Source organism: Myxine glutinosa, chromosome 4, assembly GCF_964187855.1.
Source record: "Myxine glutinosa chromosome 4, kmMyxGlut1.1, whole genome shotgun sequence".
Classification (NCBI taxonomy): domain Eukaryota; kingdom Metazoa; phylum Chordata; class Myxini; order Myxiniformes; family Myxinidae; genus Myxine; species Myxine glutinosa.
Genome location: NC_136264.1, coordinates 41,997,794 through 42,022,326, shown reverse-complemented (window position 1 = coordinate 42,022,326; position 24,533 = coordinate 41,997,794). Strand labels below are relative to the sequence as shown.

Sequence of the window (24,533 nt, the reverse complement as noted above, 5' to 3'; positions counted from 1 at the left end):
ATAGGAGGCACTGGAATTCAGGAGGCATTGGAATTCAGGAGGCATTGAAATTCAGGAGGCATTGAAATTCAGGAGGCACTGGAATTCAGGAGGAATCGATTTCAGGAACATTGGAAATCAGGAGGCATTGGAATTCAGGAGGAATAGACTTCAGGAGCATTGGAATTCAGGAGGCATTGGAATTCAGGAGGAATCGACTTCAGGCGCATTGGAATTCAGGAGGCATTGGAATTCAGGAGGCATTGGAATTCAGGAGGCATTGGAATTCAGGAGGCATTGGAATTCAGGAGGAATCGACTTCAGGAGCATTGGAATTCAGGAGGCATTGGAATTCAGGAGGAATCGACTTCAGGCACATTGGAATTCAGGAGGCATTGGAATTCAGGAGGCATTGGAATTCAGGAGGAATCGACTTCAGGAGCATTGGAATTCAGGAGGCATTGGAATTCAGGAGGCATTGGAATTCAGGAGGCATTGGAATTCAGGAGGCATTGAAATTCAGGAGGCATTGGAATTCAGGAGGCATTGGAATTCAGGAGGCATTGGAATTCAGAAGGCACTGGAATTCAGGAGGCATTGTAATTCAGGAGGCATTGGATTTCAGGAGGCATTGGAATTCAGGACGCATTGTAATTCAGGAGGCATTGGAATTCAGGAGGCATTGGAATTCAGGAGGCATCGACTTCAGGAGGCATTGGAATTCAGGAGGCATTGGAATTCAGGAGGCATTGGAATTCAGGAGGCATTGGAATTCAGGAGGCATGGAATTCAGGAGGCATTGGAATTCAGGAGGAATTGGAATTCAGGAGGCATTGGAATTCAGGAGGCATTGGAATTCAGGAGGCATTGGAGTTCAGGAGGAATTGACTTCAGGAACATTGGAATTCAGGAGGCATTGGAATTCAGGAGGCATTGGAATTCAGGAGGCATTGGAATTCAGGAGGCATTGGAATTCAGGAGGCATTGGAATTCGGGAGGCATTGGAATTCAGGAGGAATTGACTTCAGGAGGCATTGGAATTCAGGAGGCATTGGAATTCAGGAGGCATTGGAATTCAGGAGGCATTGGAATTCAGCAGGCATTGGAATTCAGGAGGCATTGGAATTCAGGAGGCATTGGAATTCAGGAGGCATTGGAATTCAGGAGGCATTGGAATTCAGGAGGCATTGGAGTTCAGGAGGCATTGGAATTCAGGAGGCATTGGAATTCAGGAGGAATTGACTTCAGGAGCATTGGAATTCAGGAGGAATTGGAATTCAGGAGGAATCAACTTCAGGAGCATTGGAATTCAGGAGGAATCGACTTCAGGAGCATTGGAATTCAGGAGGCATTGGAATTCAGGAGGAATCGACTTCAGGAACAATGGAATTCAGGAGGCATTGGAATTCAGGAAGAATCGACTTCAGGCGCATTGGAATTCAGGAGGCATTGGAATTCAGGAGGCATTGGAATTCAGGAGGCATTGGAATTCAGGAGGCATTGGAATTCAGGAGGCATTGGAATTCAGGAGGCATTGGAATTCAGGACGAATCGACTTCAGGAGCATTGGAATTCAGGAGCATTGGAATTCAGGAGGCATTGGAATTCAGGAGGAATCGACTTCAGGCGCATTGGAATTCAGGAGGCATTGAAATTCAGGAGGCATTGAAATTCAGGAGGCATTGTAATTCAGGAGGCATTTTAATTCAGGAGGCATTGTAATTCAGGAGGCATTGTAAATCAGGAGGCATTGGAATTCAGGAGGCATTGTAAATCAGGAGGCATTGGAAATCAGGAGGCACTGTAATTCAGGAGGCATTGTAATTCAGGAGGCATTGTAATTCAGGAGGCATTGGATTTCAGGAGGCATTGGAATTCAGGAGGCATTGGAATTCAGGAGGCATTGGAATTCAGGAGGAATCGACTTCAGGAAACATTGGAATTCAGGAGGCATTGGAATTCAGGAGGCATTGGAATTCAGGAGGAATCGACTTCAAGAGCATTGGAATTCAGGAGGCATTGGAATTCAGGAGGCTTTTGGAATTCAGGAGGCATTGGAATTCAGGAGGCATTGGAATTCAGGAGGCATTGGAATTCAGGAGGCATTGGAATTCAGGAGGCATCGACTTCAGGAGCATTGGAATTCAGGAGGCATTGGAATTCAGCAGGCATTGGAATTCAGCAGGCATTGGAATTCAGCAGGCATTGGAATTCAGCAGGCATTGGAGTTCAGGAGGAATTGACTTCAGGAACATTGGAATTCAGGAGGCAATGGAATTCAGGAGGCATTGTAATTCAGGAGGAATTGGAATTCAGGAGGCATTGAAATTGAGGAGGCATTGTAATTCAGGAGGCATTGTAATTGAGGAGGCATTGTAATTGAGGAGGCATTGTAATTGAGGAGGCATTGTAATTGAGGAGGCATTGCAATTCAGGAGGCATTGCAATTCAGGAGGCATTGTAATTCAGGAGGCATTGTAATTCAGGAGGCATTGTAATTCAGGAGGCATTGTAATTCAGGAGGCATTGTAATTCAGGAGGCATTGTAATTCAGGAGGCATTGGAATTCAGGAGGCATTGGAATTCAGCAGGCATTGGAATTCAGGAGGCATTGGAATTCAGGAGGCATTGGAATTCAGGAGGCATTGGAATTCAGGAGGCATTGGAATTCAGGAGGCATTGGAGTTCAGGAGGCATTGGAATTCAGGAGGCATTGGAATTCAGGAGGAATTGACTTCAGGAGCATTGGAATTCAGGAGGAATTGGAATTCAGGAGGAATCAACTTCAGGAGCATTGGAATTCAGGAGGAATCGACTTCAGGAGCATTGGAATTCAGGAGGCATTGGAATTCAGGAGGAATCGACTTCAGGAACAATGGAATTCAGGAGGCATTGGAATTCAGGAAGAATCGACTTCAGGCGCATTGGAATTCAGGAGGCATTGGAATTCAGGAGGTATTGGAATTCAGGAGGCATTGGAATTCAGGAGGCATTGGAATTCAGGACGAATCGACTTCAGGAGCATTGGAATTCAGGAGCATTGGAATTCAGGAGGCATTGGAATTCAGGAGGCATTGTAATTCAGGAGGAATCGACTTCAGGCGCATTGGAATTCAGGAGGCATTGAAATTCAGGAGGCATTGAAATTCAGGAGGCATTGAAATTCAGGAGGCATTGAAATTCAGGAGGCATTGTAATTCAGGAGGCATTTTAATTCAGGAGGCATTGTAATTCAGGAGGCATTGTAAATCAGGAGGCATTGGAATTCAGGAGGCATTGTAAATCAGGAGGCATTGGAATTCAGGCGGCATTGGAAATCAGGAGGCACTGTAATTCAGGAGGCATTGTAATTCAGGAGGCATTGTAATTCAGGAGGCATTGGATTTCAGGAGGCATTGGAATTCAGGAGGCATTGGAATTCAGGAGGAATCGACTTCAGGAAACATTGGAATTCAGGAGGCATTGGAATTCAGGAGGCATTGGAATTCAGGAGGAATCGACTTCAAGAGCATTGGAATTCAGGAGGCATTGGAATTCAGGAGGCTTTTGGAATTCAGGAGGCATTGGAATTCAGGAGGCATTGGAATTCAGGAGGCATTGGAATTCAGGAGGCATCGACTTCAGGAGCATTGGAATTCAGGAGGCATTGGAATTCAGCAGGCATTGGAATTCAGCAGGCATTGGAGTTCAGGAGGAATTGACTTCAGGAACATTGGAATTCAGGAGGCAATGGAATTCAGGAGGCATTGGAATTCAGGAGGCATTGGAATTCAGGAGGAATTGGAATTCAGGAGGCATTGAAATTGAGGAGGCATTGTAATTCAGGAGGCATTGTAATTGAGGAGGCATTGTAATTCAGGAGGCATTGCAATTCAGGAGGCATTGCAATTCAGGAGGCATTGTAATTCAGGAGGCATTGTAATTCAGGAGGCATTGTAATTCAGGAGGCATTGTAATTCAGGAGGCATTGTAATTCAGGAGGCATTGTAATTCAGGAGGCATTGTAATTCAGGAGGCATTGGAATTCAGGAGGCATTGGAATTCAGGAGGCATTGGAATTCAGGAGGCATTGGAATTCAGGAGGCATTGGAGTTCAGGAGGCATTGGAATTCAGGAGGCATTGGAATTCAGGAGGAATTGACTTCAGGAGCATTGGAATTCAGGAGGAATTGGAATTCAGGAGGAATCAACTTCAGGAGCATTGGAATTCAGGAGGAATTGGAATTCAGGAGGAATCGACTTCAGGAACATTGGAATTCAGGAGGAATTGGAATTCAGGAGGAATCGACTTCAGGAGCATTGGAATTCAGGAGGCATTGGAATTCAGGAGGAATCGACTTCAGGAACATTGGAATTCAGGAGGCATTGGAATTCAGGAAGAATCGACTTCAGGCACATTGGAATTCAGGAGGCATTGGAATTGAGGAGGCATTGGAATTCAGGAGGCATTGGAATTCAGGAGGCATTCGAATTCAGGACGAATCGACTTCAGGAGCATTGGAATTCAGGAGCATTGGAATTCAGGAGGCATTGGAATTCAGGAGGCATTGTAATTCAGGAGGAATTGACTTCAGGCGCATTGGAATTCAGGAGGCATTGAAATTCAGGAGGCATTGAAATTCAGGAGGCATTGTAATTCAGGAGGCATTTTAATTCAGGAGGCATTGTAATTCAGGAGGCATTGTAATTCAGGAGGCATTGGAATTCAGGAGGCATTGGAAATCAGGAGGCACTGTAATTCAGGAGGCATTGTAATTCAGGAGGCATTGTAATTCAGGAGGCATTGGATTTCAGGAGGCATTGGAATTCAGGAGGCATTGGAATTCAGGAGGAATCGACTTCAGGAAACATTGGAATTCAGGAGGCATTGGAATTCAGGAGGAATCGACTTCAAGAGCATTGGAATTCAGGAGGCATTGGAATTCAGGAGGCATTGGAATTCAGGAGGCATTGGAATTCAGGAGGCATTGGAATTCAGGAGGCATTGGAATTCAGGAGGCATCGACTTCAGGAGCATTGGAATTCAGGAGGCATTGGAATTCAGGAGGCATTGGAATTCAGGAGGCATTGGAATTCAGGAGGCATTGGAATTCAGGAGGCATCGACTTCAGGAGCATTGGAATTCAGCAGGCATTGGAATTCAGCAGGCATTGGAGTTCAGGAGGAATTGACTTCAGGAACATTGTAATTCAGGAGGCATTGTAATTCAGGAGGCATTGTAATTCAGGAGGCATTGTAATTCAGGAGGCATTGTAATTCAGGAGGCATTGTAATTCAGGAGGCATTTGTAATTCAGGAGGCATTGTAATTCAGGAGGCATTGTAATTCAGGAGGCATTGTAATTCAGGAGGCATTGGGATTCAGGAGGCATTGGAATTCAGGAGGCATTGGAATTCAGCAGGCATTGGAATATAGGAGGCATTGGAATTCAGGAGGCATTGGAATTCAGGAGGCATTGAAATTCAGGAGGCACTGGAATTCAGGAGGAATCGATTTCAGGAACATTGGAAATCAGGAGGCATTGGAATTCAGGAACATTGGAATTCAGGAGGCATTGGAATTCAGGAGGCATTGTAATTCAGGAGGCATTGGAATTCAGGAGGAATCGACTTCAGGAGGCATTGGAATTCAGGAGGCATTGGAATTCAGGAGGCATTGGAATTCAGGAGGCATTGGAATTCAGGAGGCATGGAATTCAGGAGGCATCGACTTCAGGAGCATTGGAATTCAGGAGGCATTGGAATTCAGGAGGCATTGGAATTCAGGAGGCATTGGAATTCAGGAGGCATTGGAATTCAGGAGGCATTGGAATTCAGGAGGCATTGGAATTCAGGAGGAATTGGATTTCAGGAGGAATTGGAGTTCAGGAGGCATTGGAGTTCAGGAGGCATTGGAGTTCAGGAGGCATTGGAGTTCAGGAGGAATCGACTTCAGGAACATTGGAATTCAGGAGGCATTGGAATTCAGGAGGCATTGGAATTCAGGAGGCATTGGAATTCAGGAGGCATCGACTTCAGGAGCATTAGAATTCAGGAGGCATTGGAATTCAGGAGGCATTGGAATTCAGGAGGCATTGGAATTCAGGAGGCATTGGAATTCAGGAGGAATTGACTTCAGGAGCATTGGAATTCAGGAGGAATTGGAATTCACGAGGAATCGACTTCAGGAGCATTGGAATTGAGGAGGAATTGGAATTCAGGAGGAATCGACTTCAGGAACATTGGAATTCAGGAGGGATTGGAATTCAGGAGGCATTGGAATTCAGGAGGAATCAACTTCAGGAGCATTGGAATTCAGGAGGCATTGGAATTCAGGAGGCATTGGAATTCAGGAGGCATTGGAATTCAGGAGGCACTGGAATTCAGGAGGAATCGACTTCAGGAACATTGGAATTCAGGAGGCATTGGAATTCAGGAGGAATCGACTTCAGGAGCATTGGAATTCAGGAGGAATCGACTTCAGGAGGAATCGACTTCAGGAACATTGGAATTCAAGAGGATTTGACTTCAGGAACATTGGAATTCAGGAGGAATTGACTTCAGGAACATTGGAATTCAAGAGGAATTGACTTCAGGAACATTGGAATTCAGGAGGAATTGACTTCAGGAGGCATTGGGATTCAAGAGGAATTGACCATGAGCATTGGAATTCAGGAGGATTTGACTTCAGGAGCATTGGAATTCAGCAGGAATTGACTTCAGGAGCATTGGAATTCAGGAGGAATTGACTTCAGGAACATTGGAATTCAGGATTCGACTTCAGGAGCATTGGAATTCAGGAGGAATCGACTTCAGGAGCATTGGAATTCAGGAGGCATTGGGATTCAGGAGGAATCGACTTCAGGAACATTGGAATTCAGGATGAATCGACTTCAGGAACATTGGAATTCAGGAGGCATTGGGATTCAGGAGGAATCGACTTCAGGAATATTGGAATTCAGGAGGAATCGACTTCAGGAGGAATCGACTTCAGGAGGAATCGACTTCAGGATCATTGGAATTCAGGAGGAATCGACTTCAGGAGCATCGGAATTCAGTAGGCATTGGGATTCAGGAGGAATTGACTTCAGGAACATTGGAATTCAGGAGGAATCGACTTCAGGAACATTGAAATTCAGGAGGAATCGACTTCAGGAGCATTGGAATTCAGGAGGAATCGACTTCAGGAGTATTGAAATTCAGGAGGCGTTGGGATTCAGGAGGAATTGACTTCAGGAACATTGGAATTCAAGAGGCATTGGGATTCAGGAGGCATTGGAATTCAGGAGGCATTGGAATTCAGGAGGAATCGACTTCCGGAGCATTGGAATTCAGGAGGCATTGGGATTCAGGAGGAATTGACTTTATGAGCATTGGAATTCAGGAACATTGGAATTCAGGAGGCATTGGAATTCAGGAGGCATTGGAATTCAGGAGGAATCGACTTCAGGAGCATTGGAATTCAAGAGGCATTGGAATTCAGGAGGAATTGACTTCAGGAGGCATTGGAATTCAGGGACATTGGAATTCAGGAGGAATTGACTTCAGGAGCATTGGAGTTCAGGAGGAATTGACTTCAGAAACATTGGAATTCAGGAGGAATCGACTTCAGGAGGCATTGGAATTCAGGAGGAATTGGAATTCAGGAGGAATTGACTTCAGGATCATTGGAATTCAAGAGGCATTGACTTCAGGATCATTGCAATTCAAGAGGCATTGGGATTCAGGAGGAATTGACTTCAGGAACATTGGAATTCAAGAGGCATTGGGATTCAGGAGGCATTGGAATTCAGGAGGAATTGACTTCAGGAGGAATTGACTTCAGGAGGCATTGGAATTCAGAAACATTGGAATTCAGGAGGAATCGACTTCAGGAGCATTGGAATTCAGGAGGAATCAACTTCAGGAGCCAGGCCAGACCACTGTAAATCAATGGTTTCTAAAGGACAACAGCGACACTACTTTCTTCAGCTTCTGAAATCATTTTGGGTTGATAAAACCATGACGAGACATTTCTCTGCTTCTGTAATTGGGAGTACAACAACAACACAACATGCATTTTAAAGGCCATTTACCCTACTAGAGCGGGGGTTAGCCTTGCGGTCCCCATGACAATCTTCTCCATTTTGCCCTATTTTCTGCATCTCTCCTTGTTAACCCCCTTGGCCGCATTTCTTCTTCCACCATCTTTAGCCAAGTCTTTCTCGGTCTTCCCCGTCCTCTACTTCCTTCTACATTCATTTCCATCACTCTTCTCAACCAGACACTTTCATCCTTCCTCAACACATGACCAAACCATTTCAACCTGTTCCTCTTCACAGCATCAATCACAGGCTCTATTCCCATCATCTTTCGCAATTCATCATTTGTCTTCCTCTCTCTCAACGATACTCCACACATCCGTCGAACCATTCGCATTTCCACCCTTTCCAACCTTCGTTGCTGCTCTACGTTCATTACCCATGTATAGCTCCCATAAATCATAACACTTCTCACACATGCAGCATACACCTTTCCCTTCAGCTTCACCGACACTCCCCTCATCATCAGCATGCCACTCAGTCCCGAAACTTCTTCCATGCACATCTCACTCCAGCAACCGTTGCCGAGTCTGATCCACCTTCTCCATTCAGCATGTCTCCGAGGTAGCAAAATGTTTTCACACCTTCCAGCTTCACGCCGTCTCCAAGATCCAACTCAACATTTCCTCCATCTGCAGCTCCCTCTGTGCACACCTTGCATTTGAATGTAGCTGCCACACTGGTTAATGACCCTCTCAGACCACGACATTTTTGATGAACCCACTCAGCGCACATTGTACATTGAATGGAGTTCACTCCGACACCCTTCCTGCACACAGCACATGGCCACTTCCCAGTTCTTTCCACCTCACCACATGCTTTACCACTTGCCATCACCTTCGTCTTTCCGATATTCACCTTCAGACCTTTTGTCTCCATACATTCCTTCCACTTGTTCATCTTTTCCTTCAGTCCATCCATACTTTCCGCAATCAACACCAGATCATCTGCATACAACAACTCCCAGGGTAAACCCTCCTTTACGTTCTGAGCCAGCACCTCCATCACAGCTACAAATAGTAGTGGACTTAGTACCAACCCCTGATGCACTCCCACCTTCACCTCAAACTCACCACTGTTCCCGTCATTCGTCCTTACAGCTGTGCACGCTCTTTTGTACATTGCCATCACTACTCTGATCAACCATTCCTCCACTCCTAACTTTCTCAATGCCCATGTCAATACTTCGCGTGGAACCCTATCGAATGCTTTCTCCAGATCAACAAACCCAAGAAACAACTTCTTCCTCTTCTCCATGTACTTCTCCTGCAACTGCCTCACAATAAAGAGCACGTCTGTCGTTCCTCTTCCTGGCATAAATCCAAACTGCATTTCGTCGATCTTCACCTTCTTCCTTATCCTCCTCTCCAACACCCTTTCCAATACCTTCATTCCATGCTCCAATAACTTTATCGCTCGGTACGAGCCACACTCCAGAGGGTCACCTTTCCCCTTGTATAGAGGGACGAGGGTACTCAGTTCCCAATCCACTGGAATGCGGCCTTCTTTCACCGCCAGATTACAGATCTCTGTCATTCTCTTCACACCCCAACTTCCTGCTGCCTTCAACATATCTCCCACAACTCCCTTCGGCCCTCCCGCTTTTCTACTCCTCATTGCTTTTATCACTTCCTCAACTTCCTTCTCAGTTATCTTCTCTGCCGGTCCTAAAACTGGGTTACTCTCTATGTTGCCATCCCATTCATTCTCTGTATTCAACAGCATTTCCATATATCTTTTCCATCTTCCTTTAATTCCATCTGGGTCCACAACGATTTGTCCCACTTCATCCTTCAAGCAACTCACCCCCATCACATCACACCTCTCTTTCGCTATCTGCTTTGCAATCCTGAATACCACTCTCTGACCCTCTTCCTAATCCAAGCTTTCTCTGAACATTTTCCTACATGCCTCCTGTGCCTTTGCTACTTCTTTCATTGCAGCCTTCTTGGCTGCCTTATAACTTTCATGCTCTGCTTTTTCTGCTCCCATACCCTTCGCCTTCTGCCACTCCTTGAACTTCTTCCTCTTCTTGTCAATCCTCTTTCCAACTTCCTCATCCCACCACCATGTTTCGGAGTGCCTCGGTGGTCCTTTTGTCCATCCACATACCTCACCAACGGCTCCCAACAGACTATCTTTCATTGACATCCAACCACGTTCAAGCTCAACCACATCATCCTCTACCCTACTCAGCCTCTCTTTTAATGCCTCCCTTACTGTCACCTCTTTCAACCTCCACACCTTCATTCTCGGTTGGTACTTCACCCGCCGAGCTGTCCTCGCACCTTTCACCTTCATGTCGCAGGTGGTGCTGTGAACCAAGTGGTGCTGTGAAACAGCCTCCTCCCCCAGGATCACCTTTGTGTCCCGGAGGTGCCCCCTATCTCGCCTACGCACCATCAGGTAGTCAACGGTTGTCGTCGACCCACCTGACGTGTATGTAACAAGCTTATTATCCTCTTTCTGGAACTGAGTATTACAAATCAACAAATCAGCTCCATCAGCAAACTCCAAAATCCTTTCACCTTCTCCATTTCTCACACCATATCCGTAACCCCCATGAACTCCCTCAAAACCGTCCAGACTCCTTCCCACATGTCCATTTAGGTCTCCTCCTACCACAACAACTTCATCTTTCACGTTTTCCATCAGCTTCTCTATCGCACACCAGAACTTGTCCTTCTCTTCATCGCTCCGGCCAACCTGCGGAGCATATCCCGAGATGACGTTCACCAAGAGCTTTCCAATCATCATTTTCACCATCATCAACCTATCACTCACTCTAGTCACACTCACCACACTGTCTACAAACTCCTCAGAAAACAGGACACCAACACCATTCACGCCCTCCGGGCACCCTTGCCACACAAACTTGTATTTCTGTCCCTGCCTACCCTTCACCATTCTCACACCACTTCCCTTCCATCTCGTCTCTTGCACACAACATATGTCCACTCTTCTTCTGATCAATACTTCCACCACTTCTCCTGATCTCCCTGTCATTGTCCCTACATTCCATGTCCCAAACCTCAGAAACCGATCTGCACTTCGGGCTGTACCCTGCCCATATGTAGTTGTAATTGTCATGGTTCTCTTTTTGAGGCAATGTTTTTATGGCCGGATGCCCTTCCTGACGCCAACCCTCTTCGTCGCCTCTTACGACACACAGGGATACGGTGTACCTATTCTAACCAGGGTACACACCGGGAAATTTGGGAACACACCGGAAAACCTGTAATTGGGAGTGTTATCTTGTATCTTGTTGCTGTGTCTGGTTTATTGATGTTAAAAATGGTGATTTGGTAAAACTGCACATCGTAGCAAAACAGGCTGGAAAGATTAATTATTGGAGAAAAGATAGACACAAGTGTCATCTCTCATTAACGAGTTTTAACCAAGATTAAATCCATAATGGAACATCCTATTCACCCACTACATACGTTTTAGGAACAAATGAGGTCTGGTGGCGGGTTACCCTGAAGACCCTGAAGATAAGAGATGGTGGTGAACAGCTGTTTTAAAGACCTGGAGGGACGAGTAGGATTGAAGAGAGTGAGGGAGTTTGTTCCAGAGGCGGGAGAAAAGAGGAATGGAAGAGTGAAGGTGAGCAGAGAGTCTTGATTTTGGCAGTTTCACCAGAAGAGGGTTGCTGGCAGATCTTGTGCGACCTGCAGGAGTATTTGGGGGACAGAGCACAGACAGGGCTGGGTGGGCTAGGCCAGAGAGGAGTCGGTAGAAGACAGAAAGACCACCAACTTGCCTGTGGCGAGTGAGTGAAATGCCCTCAGAGTTAGCTTCATCGGGGAGATTCCAATGATTCTGAAAGATTTGGTTTCAACAGTGTGAAGCCGAACTCGGTGTGAGGCAGGAGCACCAGCCCAGAGGGGAGAGCAGTATTCCAGAGGGGAGAGCAGATCTTTTCGGTGTTCAGGGTTTTTTGGGGTCTTCTTGGTCTTTCAGGGTCTTTTCAGTCTTCTGGGTCTTTTCGATCCTTTCAGAAACCAGGATATTTTGCGTCTTCGGGCTTTTTCGGTCTTTAAGGTTCTTTGCGTTCTTTGGGTCTTCGGAGTCTTTTGGGTGTTTAACAGTCTTCAGGGTCTTTGTCTTAACAGTCTTTAAGAGGTTTGACGTGCAGAACCAGTAGAATTGTGAAATCATTTGTACCGTTTTCTGTTCGGGTTTGTAAAGGAAGTCGGTGATATTAAAGAGGTCCGTGGGTAGCAGTGGGGACACTGTAGTTGTCTGCTGACCTTGATCTCTTTGTGTAACCTTCATAGTTTGATAAGGGTGTTTTGTGTCGGAGAATGGCTTTTGTTTTGTCATCATTTATCATTATGCGAGCTTTGTTTGACAGTGCAATTTTGCATTTTCTGTGGACAATCAACATTATTATTATTATTATTATTTTATTTTTTTTCCAGTCATAGCAGCTCTCTTGGTCCATAAATATATTACTAGTCATTGCAGAAAAGCTGTGACGTCTTTTATTTATTTGGACCTTTGATGAGTCACCGACTGACCACTTCACTCGACCTACAGCAGAGCTAATTGCAAATCAGCAAACAAATGCAAAGTGCTTAAACAACTCTCAATCCAGCTTTTGGAGATAGCAGTGCATGGTTTCTGTGCAACGATTCACACCAAATTACGTCATCAATGACGTAATCATGGGATCGGCACGGCCAGTGGAGAAGTGGAGTGGTGCGGTAGACCAGGCTGAGTTTCATATTTGTGCTTTGAGGACAAGGCTGGGCCCAGACCAAGAGTGTGAGGCTTGGCAGAGATTCTGAACAAGGAGAATTGAGTGATGGGGGACGAGGAGGACTGCACGAGGGGGACGAGGAGGAATGCACGAGGGGGACGAGGAGGACTGCACGAGGGGGACGAGGACTGCACGAGGAGGACGAGGAGGCCTGCGCGAGGGGGACGAGGAGGACTGCGCGAGGTGGACGAGGAGGACTGCGCGAGGGGGACGAGGAGGACTGCGCAAGGGGGACGAGGAGGACTGCGCAAGGGGGACGAGGAGGACTGCGCAAGGGGGACGAGGAGGACTGCGCAAGGGGGACGAGGAGGACTGCGCAAGGGGGACGAGGAGGACTGCACGAGGGGGACGAGGAGGACTGCGCGAGGGGGACGAGGAGGACTGCGCAAGGGAGACGAGGAGGACTGCGCGAGGGAGACGAGGAGGACTGCGCGAGGGAGACGAGGAGGACTGCGCGAGGGAGACGAGGAGGACTGCGCGAGGGAGACGAGGAGGACTGCGCGAGGGAGACGAGGAGGACTGCGCGAGGGAGACGAGGAGGACTGCGCGAGGGAGACGAGGAGGACTGCGCGAGGGAGACGAGGAGGACTGCGCGAGGGAGACGAGGAGGACTGCGTGAAGGAGACGAGGAGGACTGCTCGAGGGAGACGAGGGGGACTGCGCGAGGGAGACGAGGGGGACTGCGCGAGGGAGACGAGGAGGACTGTGCGAGGGAGACTAGAAGGCCTGCACGAGGGAGACGAGGAGGACTGCGCGAGGTAGACGAGGAGGACTGCGTGAGGTAGACGAGGAGGACTGCGCGAGGTAGACGAGTGGGACTGCGCGAGGGAGACGAGGACTGCGCGAGGGAGACGAGGAGGACTGCGCGAGGGAGACGAGGAGGACTGCGCGAGGGAGACGAGGAGGACTGCGCGAGGGAGACGAGGAGGACTGCGCGAGGGAGACGAGGATGACTGCGCGAGGGAGGCGAGGAGGACTGCGCAAGGGAGGCGAGGAGGGCTGCGCGAGGGAGACGAGGAGGACTGCACGAGGAGGACGGCGCGAGGGAGACAAGGAGGACTGCGCGAGGGAGACGAGGAGGACTGCGTGAGGTAGACGATGAGGACTGCGCGAGGTAGACGATGAGGACTGCTCGAGGGAGACGAGGAGGACTGCGCAAGGGAGACAAGGACTGCACGAAAAAGATGAGGAGGATTGCACGAAAGAAGTGGAGGATCGAGCGAGGCAGTACAGGGACAAACTGAGTGGTGGGAATTGAGTGTGAAAAAGTATTCACTGTGCTTTGTTTTGAAATTTTTTACTTTTTCATTTTGGTGAAGGAGAAGTGATTCGGGTGAGGGAGGAGTGAGTCTGGTGAGCAGCAAAAGAGGTGGGGGTGTGTGCACACATGATGGGGACAGCAGGCTAATGTTGTAGGTCCAGCAACTCAGCCAGGGCAGCGCTGCCAATTGATGACCTGAACATCCCAAATTATTTAAGATGGTACTAGCTCGTGAGGCTTTCATCCGCAGCTCAATGGAATACTGCTCTCCCCTCTGGGCTGGTGCTCCTGCCTCACACCTAGCTCCTCTTCACGCTGTTGAAACCAAAGCGTTCAGAATCATTGGAATCTCCCGCGATGAAGCTAACTCCAAGGGCCTTTCATTCACTCACCGCAGGCAGGTTGGTGGTCTTTCCGTCTTCTACCGACTCCTCTCTGGCCTTGCCCCCCAGCTCTCTCTGGGCTCTGTCCCCCAAATATTCCTACAGGTCGCACAAGATCTGCCTGCAACCCTCTTATGGTTAAACTGCTAAAATCAAGACTCTCTGCTCACCTTCACTCCTTCATTCCTCTTTTCTCCCACCTCTGGAACAAACTCCCTCACTCTCTTCAATCCCACTCCACCCTCCAGGTCTTTAAAACAGCTGTTCACCACCATCTCTTATCTTCCCCCATCCAAAACCTTGATCTTTTCTACCCCCGCTAATTTCACCCCAAATCCACTTTTTTGAAATACCAACTTCTGTCCTGGAAGTCCTTGTGTTTTATACTTCTCCCACCCCCCCACCCCCTTCCCACACCTCCTCCCCCTAAGCCCTCTCCCTCCCACACATCTCCCTGCTCTCAAATGTTGTGTTTGTGTGCTTCCCCTTCTCTCCCCATCTTGTCTTCCGCTCCCTCTTTTTATATATTTTGTTTGTGTTTGATTTGTTTGTGAAATAAATGTGAGCTCTTTCACGAGCCTCGATTCTGTATACAAAAAAAAAAAAAGAAGAAGCTATGTCAGGTGGACGAAAATGAGGTCCGGCTAGGTAGTTTGAATGTGGGATCTATGGGGGGGGGGGGAGAGAGAGAGAGAGAGGGGTTGAGGTGGTGGAGATGATGCAGAGAAGGAGGTTCGAGGTGTTGTGTTGTGTGTGCAGGAAACCAAATGGAAAGGAGACAGGGCGAGGAGGTTGGTAGGAGGATACAAGCTGTTGCTCATGGGTGAGGATGGAAGGAGTAATGGCGTAGGAATAATCGTATCAGAAGAAATCAGCAAGCAGGTGGTCAGAATGGACTGAGTGGACATACAGTTGTGGCATGGGTGGTGATACCTAGGCAAATGGTATGTGTTATGTCAGTATATAGGCCACAACCGGGAAAGAATGGGGTGGAGAAGCAGGAATTCAGAGATGCACTTGAGAGGATGATAAGAATGGTTCAGCTGGACGTGATGCTGTGCATTGTTGGGGACTTTAACGCACAGATCGGAGCAGCGGAACCAGATGAAGAGGAAGGAGTTGGTAAATTTAGTTGGGGAACAAGGAATAGAGAGGGTCGAGATCTGGTTTAACTGGTGGTGAGGAATGGAATGACCATAGCTGGTTCATTTTTTTTTTCAAAAGCGGGAAAGTCAAAAGATTACCAAAAGGATGTGGACAGCATAGAACAGAAATGATTTGGTGGTGGTCAGGAAGCTAGTTTTGGAGGGTTAAGGATTGTAAGGCAGTGGCGGAAGAGAAAGTTACCACCCAGCTCAAGCCTGTGGTGTTTGTGGTGAGGATGAGGAAAAAGAGGGAGGTTGGGAGCAGGTGGTCAGAAGATTATTCGGTGGGTGACGTGTAGGGGAAACATCACCGTAAAGTACAAGGATAGGGTGAGGGCCAGGTATGTTGGTGAAGAAGCAAAAGGTTTGGAGGAGGAGTGGAAGAAGTACGGTGAGGTGTTTAGGGGAATTGCAGGAAGTTTTGTGTGGAAGGATGTCAGGAAAGGGTGCATCGTCTAGGGATAGAAACCAGGTATGGTGGACGGCGGAAGTACTGAAGGCAGTTGGTGAAAGGAAGGAGGTTTGGAAGAAGATAGAGAAGATCAAGGATAGTAGGGAGAAAATTCGATGCAGGGTTGCTGCACTTGTAATGGCAGAAGAAGAAAGCAGCGAGGAGAGCTGTGGATAAGGCGAGGAATTATATGGAAGAGGAGGTATACAACAAGTTCGAAGAGGATGTTGGGAGGAAGACGATCTATAAATTGGCTCGTGACAGCGATGACAATAGCAACAACATGAAGGAGGGTGGGGTGGTGATCAAGGATGGTGGTGGGAGGCCAGTGACAGAGAGGGGCACAGTATTGAAGGTGTGGGAAGAATATTTCAAAGAGCTGTTGAACCTGGGAAGGAAGCAACGGAGAGCTGGAGCTACCGAGTTACAGTCACATGAAAAAGTAAGTACACCCCATGTAAAGTTTTGACTTTTTCAACATATTTCAACATACAGCTATTTGATCTTCATTTCAACAATATTGACAGATAAAGGTGATATAATATAACAAATATCATGAAACATTTACATTTTGTAGTCCATTGTATAATTTAAGTAAACATATATGCAAATTTTGCATGTGGAAAAAGTAAGTGCACCCTTGGCTCTAATAGGTGGTATTGCCCCCTTTGGCAGAAACAACCTCAAGTAGGCGTTTCTTATAACTGTCTACCAGTCTCTGACATCGACTGGGAGAAATTTTTGCCCACTCCTCCATGCAGAATTCTTTCAGCTGTGCGATGTTTGAGGGGTGTCTTGCATGCACAGGTCGTTTCAAATCCCCCCACATCTCGATGGGATTTAGATCCGGGCTTTGACTTGGCCATTCCAGAACCCTCCATTTCTTTCTTTTCAGCCATTCCTTGGTGGATTTACTGGTATGTTTAGGGTCATTGTCATGTTGCAAGGTCCACCTTCAGTTGAGCTTCAACTTTCCGACAGATGGCCTCACATTATCCTCAAGCACCCTCTGGTGCAATGAAGAATTCATCGTGGATTCTATGATGGTGAGCTGCCCAGGCCCTGATGCAGCAAAGCTGCCCCAAACCATAATATTTCCACCACCATGCTTTACAGTTGGTATCAGGTTCTTGTGGTCAAATGCTGTCTTTGGTTTTCGCCAAACATGTCTTCTGGTACTGTGGCCAAATAGCTTTACCTTTGACTCATCTGTCCAGAGCACATTGTTCCAGAAGTGCTGGTCTTTGCCTCGGTGTTCATTGGCAAACTTTAGTCTTGCCCTGATGTTCTTTCTGGACAGAAAAGTTTTCCTCCTGGCACACCTCCCATGAATGAATGAATTTGTGCAGCCTCTTTCTAATGGTAGACTCGTGCACTTTGACATCAACAGCAGCAAGAGCTACCTGTGGGTCCCGTGATGACATTCTGGGGTTCTTAGAGACTTCTTTCAGCATCTTGCGGTCTGCTCTCGGGCTGAACTTGCTGGGCCGGCCTGGCCTGAACAAGTTGGCAGTTGTTACCGAGTTACAGTCACATGAAAAAGTAAGTACACCCCATGTAAAGTTTTGCCTTTTTCAACATATTTCAACATACAGCTATTTGATCTTCATTTCAACAATATTGACAGATAAAAGTGATATAATATAACAAATATCGTGAAACATTTACATTTTGTAGTCCATTGCATAATTTAAATAAACATAAATGCAAATTTCGCATGTGGAAAAAGTAAGTACACCCCATGAAATGTTTTTTAAATCTTTTTAACATATGTGGACATATCAATATTTGATCTACATTTGAACAGTATCTATAGATAAAGATGATCTATTTGAACAAAAAACAATGAGAAATTGACTTTGCAATAATTTATTCAACAAAAAATTGTTGCACAGCATGCACAATTGCATGCACAGCTCGTTTCAAATCCCCCCACAACATCTCGATGGGATTTAGATCCGGGCTTTGACTTGGCCATTCCAGAACCCTCCATTTCTTTCTTTTCGGCCATTCCATGGTACACGGAATCTTGTGGTGAGGCTGTTGCCCTGAAACAACTTGCTTTCATCTCCTGGAAAGCAAATCCAACGGAAGGAAATCTCATTTCCTTTCACAAAGCCCGAAACAAGTGTGTGTCCACCCTCAGGAGAGCCAGGAAACAATATCTCACCGTTCTCAAGACCGAACTCTCTTATCTGTCTCCCTCGTCCAAATCCTGGTGGCGTCTGGTCAAATCTGTTTCTGGTGTTTGTTCCCCCTCCATCCCCTCCGTCACCTCAAACGGCTTAACGGCCGACTCCGCACGTGAAAAAGCTGAATGCCTCAACTCTGTGTTTGCCTCAAAATCTTGTGTCCCAAACCCATCCCTCTCTGTACCCACCGTACCCAGTCATACCCAGCTGCTCCTGGACTCTGTGTCCTTTCCTCCTGACAAGGTGGAAAAGTTTCTGTCAACCCTCGACTCTGATTCTGCAACTGGTCCTGACGGCATCAGCCCACGGGTCCTAAAGTCATGTTCTTCCGCTCTTTCACTCCCTCTTTCTGTTCTCTTCACCCTCTCTTTTGCTCAAGGTCTTCTGCCATCTGCTTGGAAATCAGCCAACATCACCGCTTTGCACAAAAAAGGTGCAAAAACAGATCCTAGCAACTACAGACCAATCAGCCTTCTCCCAATTATCAGCAAAGTCATGGAATCCATCATTGCTTCATATATGAAATCTTTCCTCTTCTCCAATGGCTTTATCTCCGATCATCAATTTGGTTTCAGACCTGGTCACTCTACTCTGGACATGCCGCTTCTGCTTTCTCAACAATGGATGGAGGTCCTCAACGCCAAACAGGAAATTAGAGCTGTCTCCCTTGACATTTCACGTGCCTTCGATACGGTCTGGCACCCTGCTCTGCTCACCAAACTCTCCTCCTTTGGTATCCATGGAAATCTCCACGCATGGCTGGCGGACTTCCTCTCTGGTCATAGTCAACGTGTGGCCCTGAATGGGTTTCTCTCATCTCCTCTTCCTGTTCAGGCTGGAGTTCCCCAAGGTAGTGTTCTGGGGCCTGTGCTTTTTCTGGTCTTCATCAATGATCTCTCTGACTCTCTTGAAAATCCTCTCTATCTCTTTGCTGACGACTCTACTCTCTGTCGCTCCATTCCTCATCCCTCAGATCGGCAGTCTGCAGCCTCCTCACTCACTGCAGACCTGGACAAAATCACAGACTGGGCAAACAAATGGAACATGTCTTTCAATCCTGATAAATCTCACACTCTTACGATGTCTCTCCGAAAAGAACGACTGGACAACCCTCCCATTCACTTTCTGAATAATCCTCTCCAAGAAGTTCTGTCACTCAAGCTTTTGGGTCTCACTATTTGCCATGATCTTTCCTGGGAAAACCACATTTCAAATCTGGCCTCCAAAGCCAGTCGCCGGCCTGGGCATCCTCCGTCGTGCGAAGTCCTTCCTTGGCACAACTGAGCTCCTCACCACATACAAGGCTTTCATCCGCAGCTCTATGGAATACTGCTCTCCCCTCTGGTCTGGTGCTCCTGCCTCACACCTAGCTCGTCTTCACGCTGTTGAAACCAAAGCGTTCAGAATCATTGGAATCTCCCGCGATGAAGCTAACTCCAAGGGCCTTTCACTCACTCACCGCAGGCAGGTTGGTGGTCTTTCCGTCTTCTACCGACTCCTCTCTGGCCTTGCCCCCCCAGCTCTCTCTGGGCTCTGTCCCCCAAATATTCCTACAGGTCGCACAAGATCTGACTGCAACCCTCTTATGGTTAAACTGCCAAAATCAAGACTTTCTGCTCACCTTCACTTCATTCCTCTTTTCTCCCGCCTCTGGAACAAACTCCCTCACTCTCTTCAATCCCACTCCACCCTCCAGGTCTTTAAAACAGCTGTTCACCACCATCTCTTATCCTCCCCCACCCAAAACCTTGATCTTTTCTACCCCCGCTAATTTCGGTCCCCTTGTGTTTTATACCTCTTTCCCCCCCCCCCCCCCCTTCCCACGCCTCCTCCCCCCAAGCCCTCTCCCTCCCACACTTCTCCCTGCTCTCAAATGTTGTGGTTGTGTGCTTCCCCTTCTTTCCCCATCTTATCTTCCGCTCCCTCTTTTTGTATATTTTGTTTGTCTGGTTGATTTGTTTGTGAAATAAATGTTAGCTCTTTCACGAGCCTCGATTCAGTATAAACAAAAAAAACAAAAAAAAAAAACCCTTGGTTGATTTACTGGTATGTTTAGGGTCATTGTCATGTTGCAAGGTCCACCTTCGGTTGACCTTCAACTTTCCGACAGATGGCCTCACATTATCCTCAAGCACCCTCTGGTACAATGAAGGATTCATCGTGGATTCTATGATGGTGAGCTGCCCAGGCCCTGATGCAGCAAAGCTGCCCCAAACCATAATATTTCCACCACCATGCTTTGCAGTTGGTATCAGGTTCTTGTGGTCAAATGCTGTCTTTGGTTTTCGCAAAACATGTCTTCTGGTACTGTGGCCAAATAGCTCTACCTTTGACTCATCTGTCCAGAGCACATTGTTCCAGAAGTGCTGGTCTTTGCCTTGGTGATCTTTGGGAAACTTTAGTCTTGCCCTGATGTTCTTTCTGGACAGCAAAGGTTTCCTCCTGGCACACCTCCCATGTAGATCAAATTTGTGCAGCCTCATTCTAATGGTAGACTCGTGCACTTTGACATCAACAGTGGCAAGAGCTACCTGTTGGTCCCGTGATGACATTCTGGGGTTCGTAGAGACTTCTTTCAGCATCTTGCGGTCTGCTCTTGGGCTGAACTTGCTGGGGCGGCCTGGCCTGAATAAGTTGGTAGTTGTTTGGAATCTTCTCCACTTGTAGATGATCTTCCAGACAGTCGAATGATTGATTTCAAATTGTTTGGAGATCTTTTTAAATCCCTTCCCAGACTCGTAGGCATCTATAACCTTCTTTCTGAAGGCCCCAGAGAGCTCTTTTGATCTCGGCATGGTGACGCAGCACACTTCAACAAGAAAGAGCAAACCAAACTAAATGTCTGAGGTTGAAATAAGACAGGTTCCTCCAAGATCCTCTCTGATGATGTTCTAATCATTTGCACCTGAGCTGGTGCACCTGATTCTAATTTTACTGGTATGTTTAGGGGTGTACTTACTGTAAATGTAGGGGTGTACTTACTTTTTCCACATGCGAAATTTGCATTTATGTTTATTTAAATTATACAATGGACTACAAAATGTAAATGTTTCATGATATTTGTTATATTATATCACCTTTATCTGTCAATATTGTTGAAATGAAGATCAAATAGCTGTATGTTGAAATATGTTGAAAAAGTCAAAACTTTACATGGGGTGTACTTACTTTTTCACGTGACTGTATGTGGCGGGGAATGTGCAGACGGCATTGAAGAGGATGAAGAAGGGAAGAGCACTAGGTATTGATGAGGTGTGTACAGAGATGGTAATTGCAGCGGGAGAAGTTGGAGTCACTTGAATGAAGAGGTTGTTGAATGCATGTATGAGAGAGGGTTCAAATCCGGAGGATTGGAGGACGAGGTCAATTGTGCCGCCATGGATGAGATAAGCTTGACGGGAAGACTGGTGAAATGCTGGATGAGTTGGACTGGACACTTGGTGCAGATGGGGGAAGAGAGAATGGCAAAGGGAGCAGATAGGTTGAGGGAACAAGGTAGGAGGGAAAGAGGTAGACTGTGGTTGAGATGGAAGGATTGTGTGAGGAGGGTTATCAGTAAGGTAGGGGTGGTTGGAGAGTGGAGAGAGTTGGCTGAGGACAGAGGGGAGTGGAGGAGTTTTGTGGTCAAGGCAGGGCAGAAACTTGGCAACATTGGACTACATCCCTTAAAAAATGAAGAGTAGAGAAATAAGGAGGTGAGAACAGTATCTACGACAATGCATTTAAATTCATCCTCATGCCATTTGAGGCACTGAAAGGCCAAAGCATTTCCTCTTTCTTTTCTCGGTACATCTATTGGTCTTTCAAGCTCTCAATACACCTCAAATTTCTTGATTAGTTTGAAAAGAAAAATGAAAGCTGCACTTTTTCTGACCAACGAGGATCAAGTTCATCAAAGATTGATGCCCTTGTATTGTGACTTTTACTTTTAGGAAAACAATGTGCCTTTTAGGAAAAGTTGCGTTAACGATTTGAGTAGTCTTATGGGGTTGTCAAGGCTACCACGATCCTCAGATCTCAAATGGGTCGAGGTTCATTGGCATAATGAATATAACAACAACAACAACAACAACAACAACAACAACGGGCATGTTAAGGCCATTTTCCCTGCTAGAGCGGGGGTTAGCCTTGCGGGCCCCATGTCAACCTGAAATTAGGCACAACTAATAAACAAGCGTAACAAACAATTTCTTATACAAATATTTCCTCTGGTTTCTCAAGGTATCCGATACAAACCAGATGAAAATCTGATGTGATCCTGTGATTATTTTTGAAAGGGTTGAATCGTCTTAAGTATGATAAACTCACCGAGCACGTCCCGCAAATAAACAGCCAAGTGCCCAGGCAACAAGACCAGTGGCGAGAAGACCGGGGGTCCACAGCTGCCCAGGCAGTCCAGCCACCTCCAAGGTTCTCCACATGACCTGTGCATTGCCCCACAGCTTGAGTGTATAACATCACCTCCATAACATATAATGCTTCAAAATGTCATGCAAACAGCTTTGATCATTTGTGACAGTGGTCCTCAGCGACGGCACAAAATAATGTGAAGAACAGAATTTAAAAAACTAGAACGTCGCTCGGCAGAGCATATACCTCCGCCAGGCTGAACCGTTTACGTTATGTATCTCAGTGTAGGCCGAATCTGCATCCGGACCTGAACCAGAATCAAATCGACTTGTTCTTTCTTGTCACCTCATCCACCTAATTTTGTCTCAACTCATCCACAACTCTTTGAAATATCATGCTATATATAGTTTTTGACTCTTTCAGTCAATGGTAAAGAATCACTTTCAATTTTAAAAATTCTCGTATCCAGATCCAGATTTGGATCTTCAGCAAAATTGAATCGATTCTTCCTTCACACACACATAAACGCGCGCGCACACACACACACACACGTGCGCGCGCACCACACACACACACACACACACACACACACACACACACACACCCAACAAATTCCGTCTAAAACCGTCCATAACTTCTTGAAATATCGTGCTGTATATTTGTTTTAACCCTATCACTCAATGATGAAGAATCACATAAAAAATTCTCAGATCCAGATCCGGATTTGAATGTTCACCAAAATTGAATCAATTCTTCCTCGTCACACACACAACCTGTCCAGCAAGTTTCATCCGAATCCATCCGCAACGTTTTTGACATTACCTCAAGGGTGAAGAATCACTTTTAAAAAATTTTTTTGTCGGATCCAGATCCACATTCGGATCTTCACCAAATTCTCATCACTTTATCCATGTCACATGCCCAACCTCTCCACCAAATCCGCAACATTTTGAGATATTCTGTTCACAAACAGACAGACAGACAAACAGACAGGGCGTGGAAACATAAGCTCCATCTACCTTTGGTGGTGGAGGGAATGAAAAATAAAAATTTAACGGATGGCATTTTATATGAGCCACATTGCACACAATAAGCAATAATGATGGACATGTCAAGCGAGGTGTGAAAAATCAATATTTTTGTCCGTTTGTACCTGAGAGCTCGTCAGAAGAAGGAACCAGAGAACATGAAGAACAGTCATAGCCTGGCTCAAACCATCCGGTTGGCTGTCATTGTTGAGAGGCTGGTGCAACCATCCCGATTCTTCAATGTTCCTCTCCCTGCTTGTTCCATAATGCGGCTCCACTACCTGACTCATGATCATGATGGCAAGGAGCATGGCACTGCAGAAGAATGCAGCCAAACGCAGGATAACCACGTGTGTGGGAATGCACCGCTCGGTTGCTCTCTCACCCTGCAAGCACACAAACAGGCAGGGTTCAATCATTCAATGTTTAGTTGGTTCAATGAGAGGTGGAGTTTTTCTGCCGAGCAGCAGGGATTACAAGTTCCACATTAAAACTGGTACGAAATGGCAAGTGAAGAATAAATAAAATTATATTCAGTTTCGAATGCATGCCAGGATTTAACCACCGTCCAAAATTAATCTCAGATTCATTAATTCATGACGGTATTCAAATTTAATATTTCCTGCTTCTTTCTTAACAGAAAAATATTCATATATAGCCCTCAGGCATCCAGGTTTTGCTTGCTGGATCAACTGATTGGAAGTTGTTTGGAGAGTTGCTTCTCATCTCTCACGTCTTAAGAACTTTATCCATTGGCATCAATGCATTCCATGATAAAATGATACCCATCTGTTCCATGATGTCACACAAGTTAAGGGTTCCTAAGCGCATGAGGGAAGGGAAAGATAAACTACGTATACATCTTTGGGGGGGGGGGAGGGTAGGGAGGGGGAAGGCTTCGACAGGCACCTCCGTTTTGG

At 46.5% G+C, this 24,533-nt stretch overlaps 1 protein-coding gene across 1 annotated transcript in view; it reads right to left on the bottom strand.

Annotated features, from left to right (window-relative positions):
• The window catches only part of TMEM201 (transmembrane protein 201), a 244,291-nt gene that overhangs the window by 163,639 nt on the left and 56,119 nt on the right, over positions 1-24,533 (bottom strand). The window contains exons 5-6 of the mRNA XM_068112233.2: positions 23,739-23,999; positions 22,544-22,659 (exon numbers count right to left, since the gene is read on the bottom strand). Coding sequence (XP_067968334.2) covers positions 22,544-22,659; positions 23,739-23,999 — 377 coding nt within the window. The remainder of the gene's footprint in view (positions 1-22,543; positions 22,660-23,738; positions 24,000-24,533) is intronic.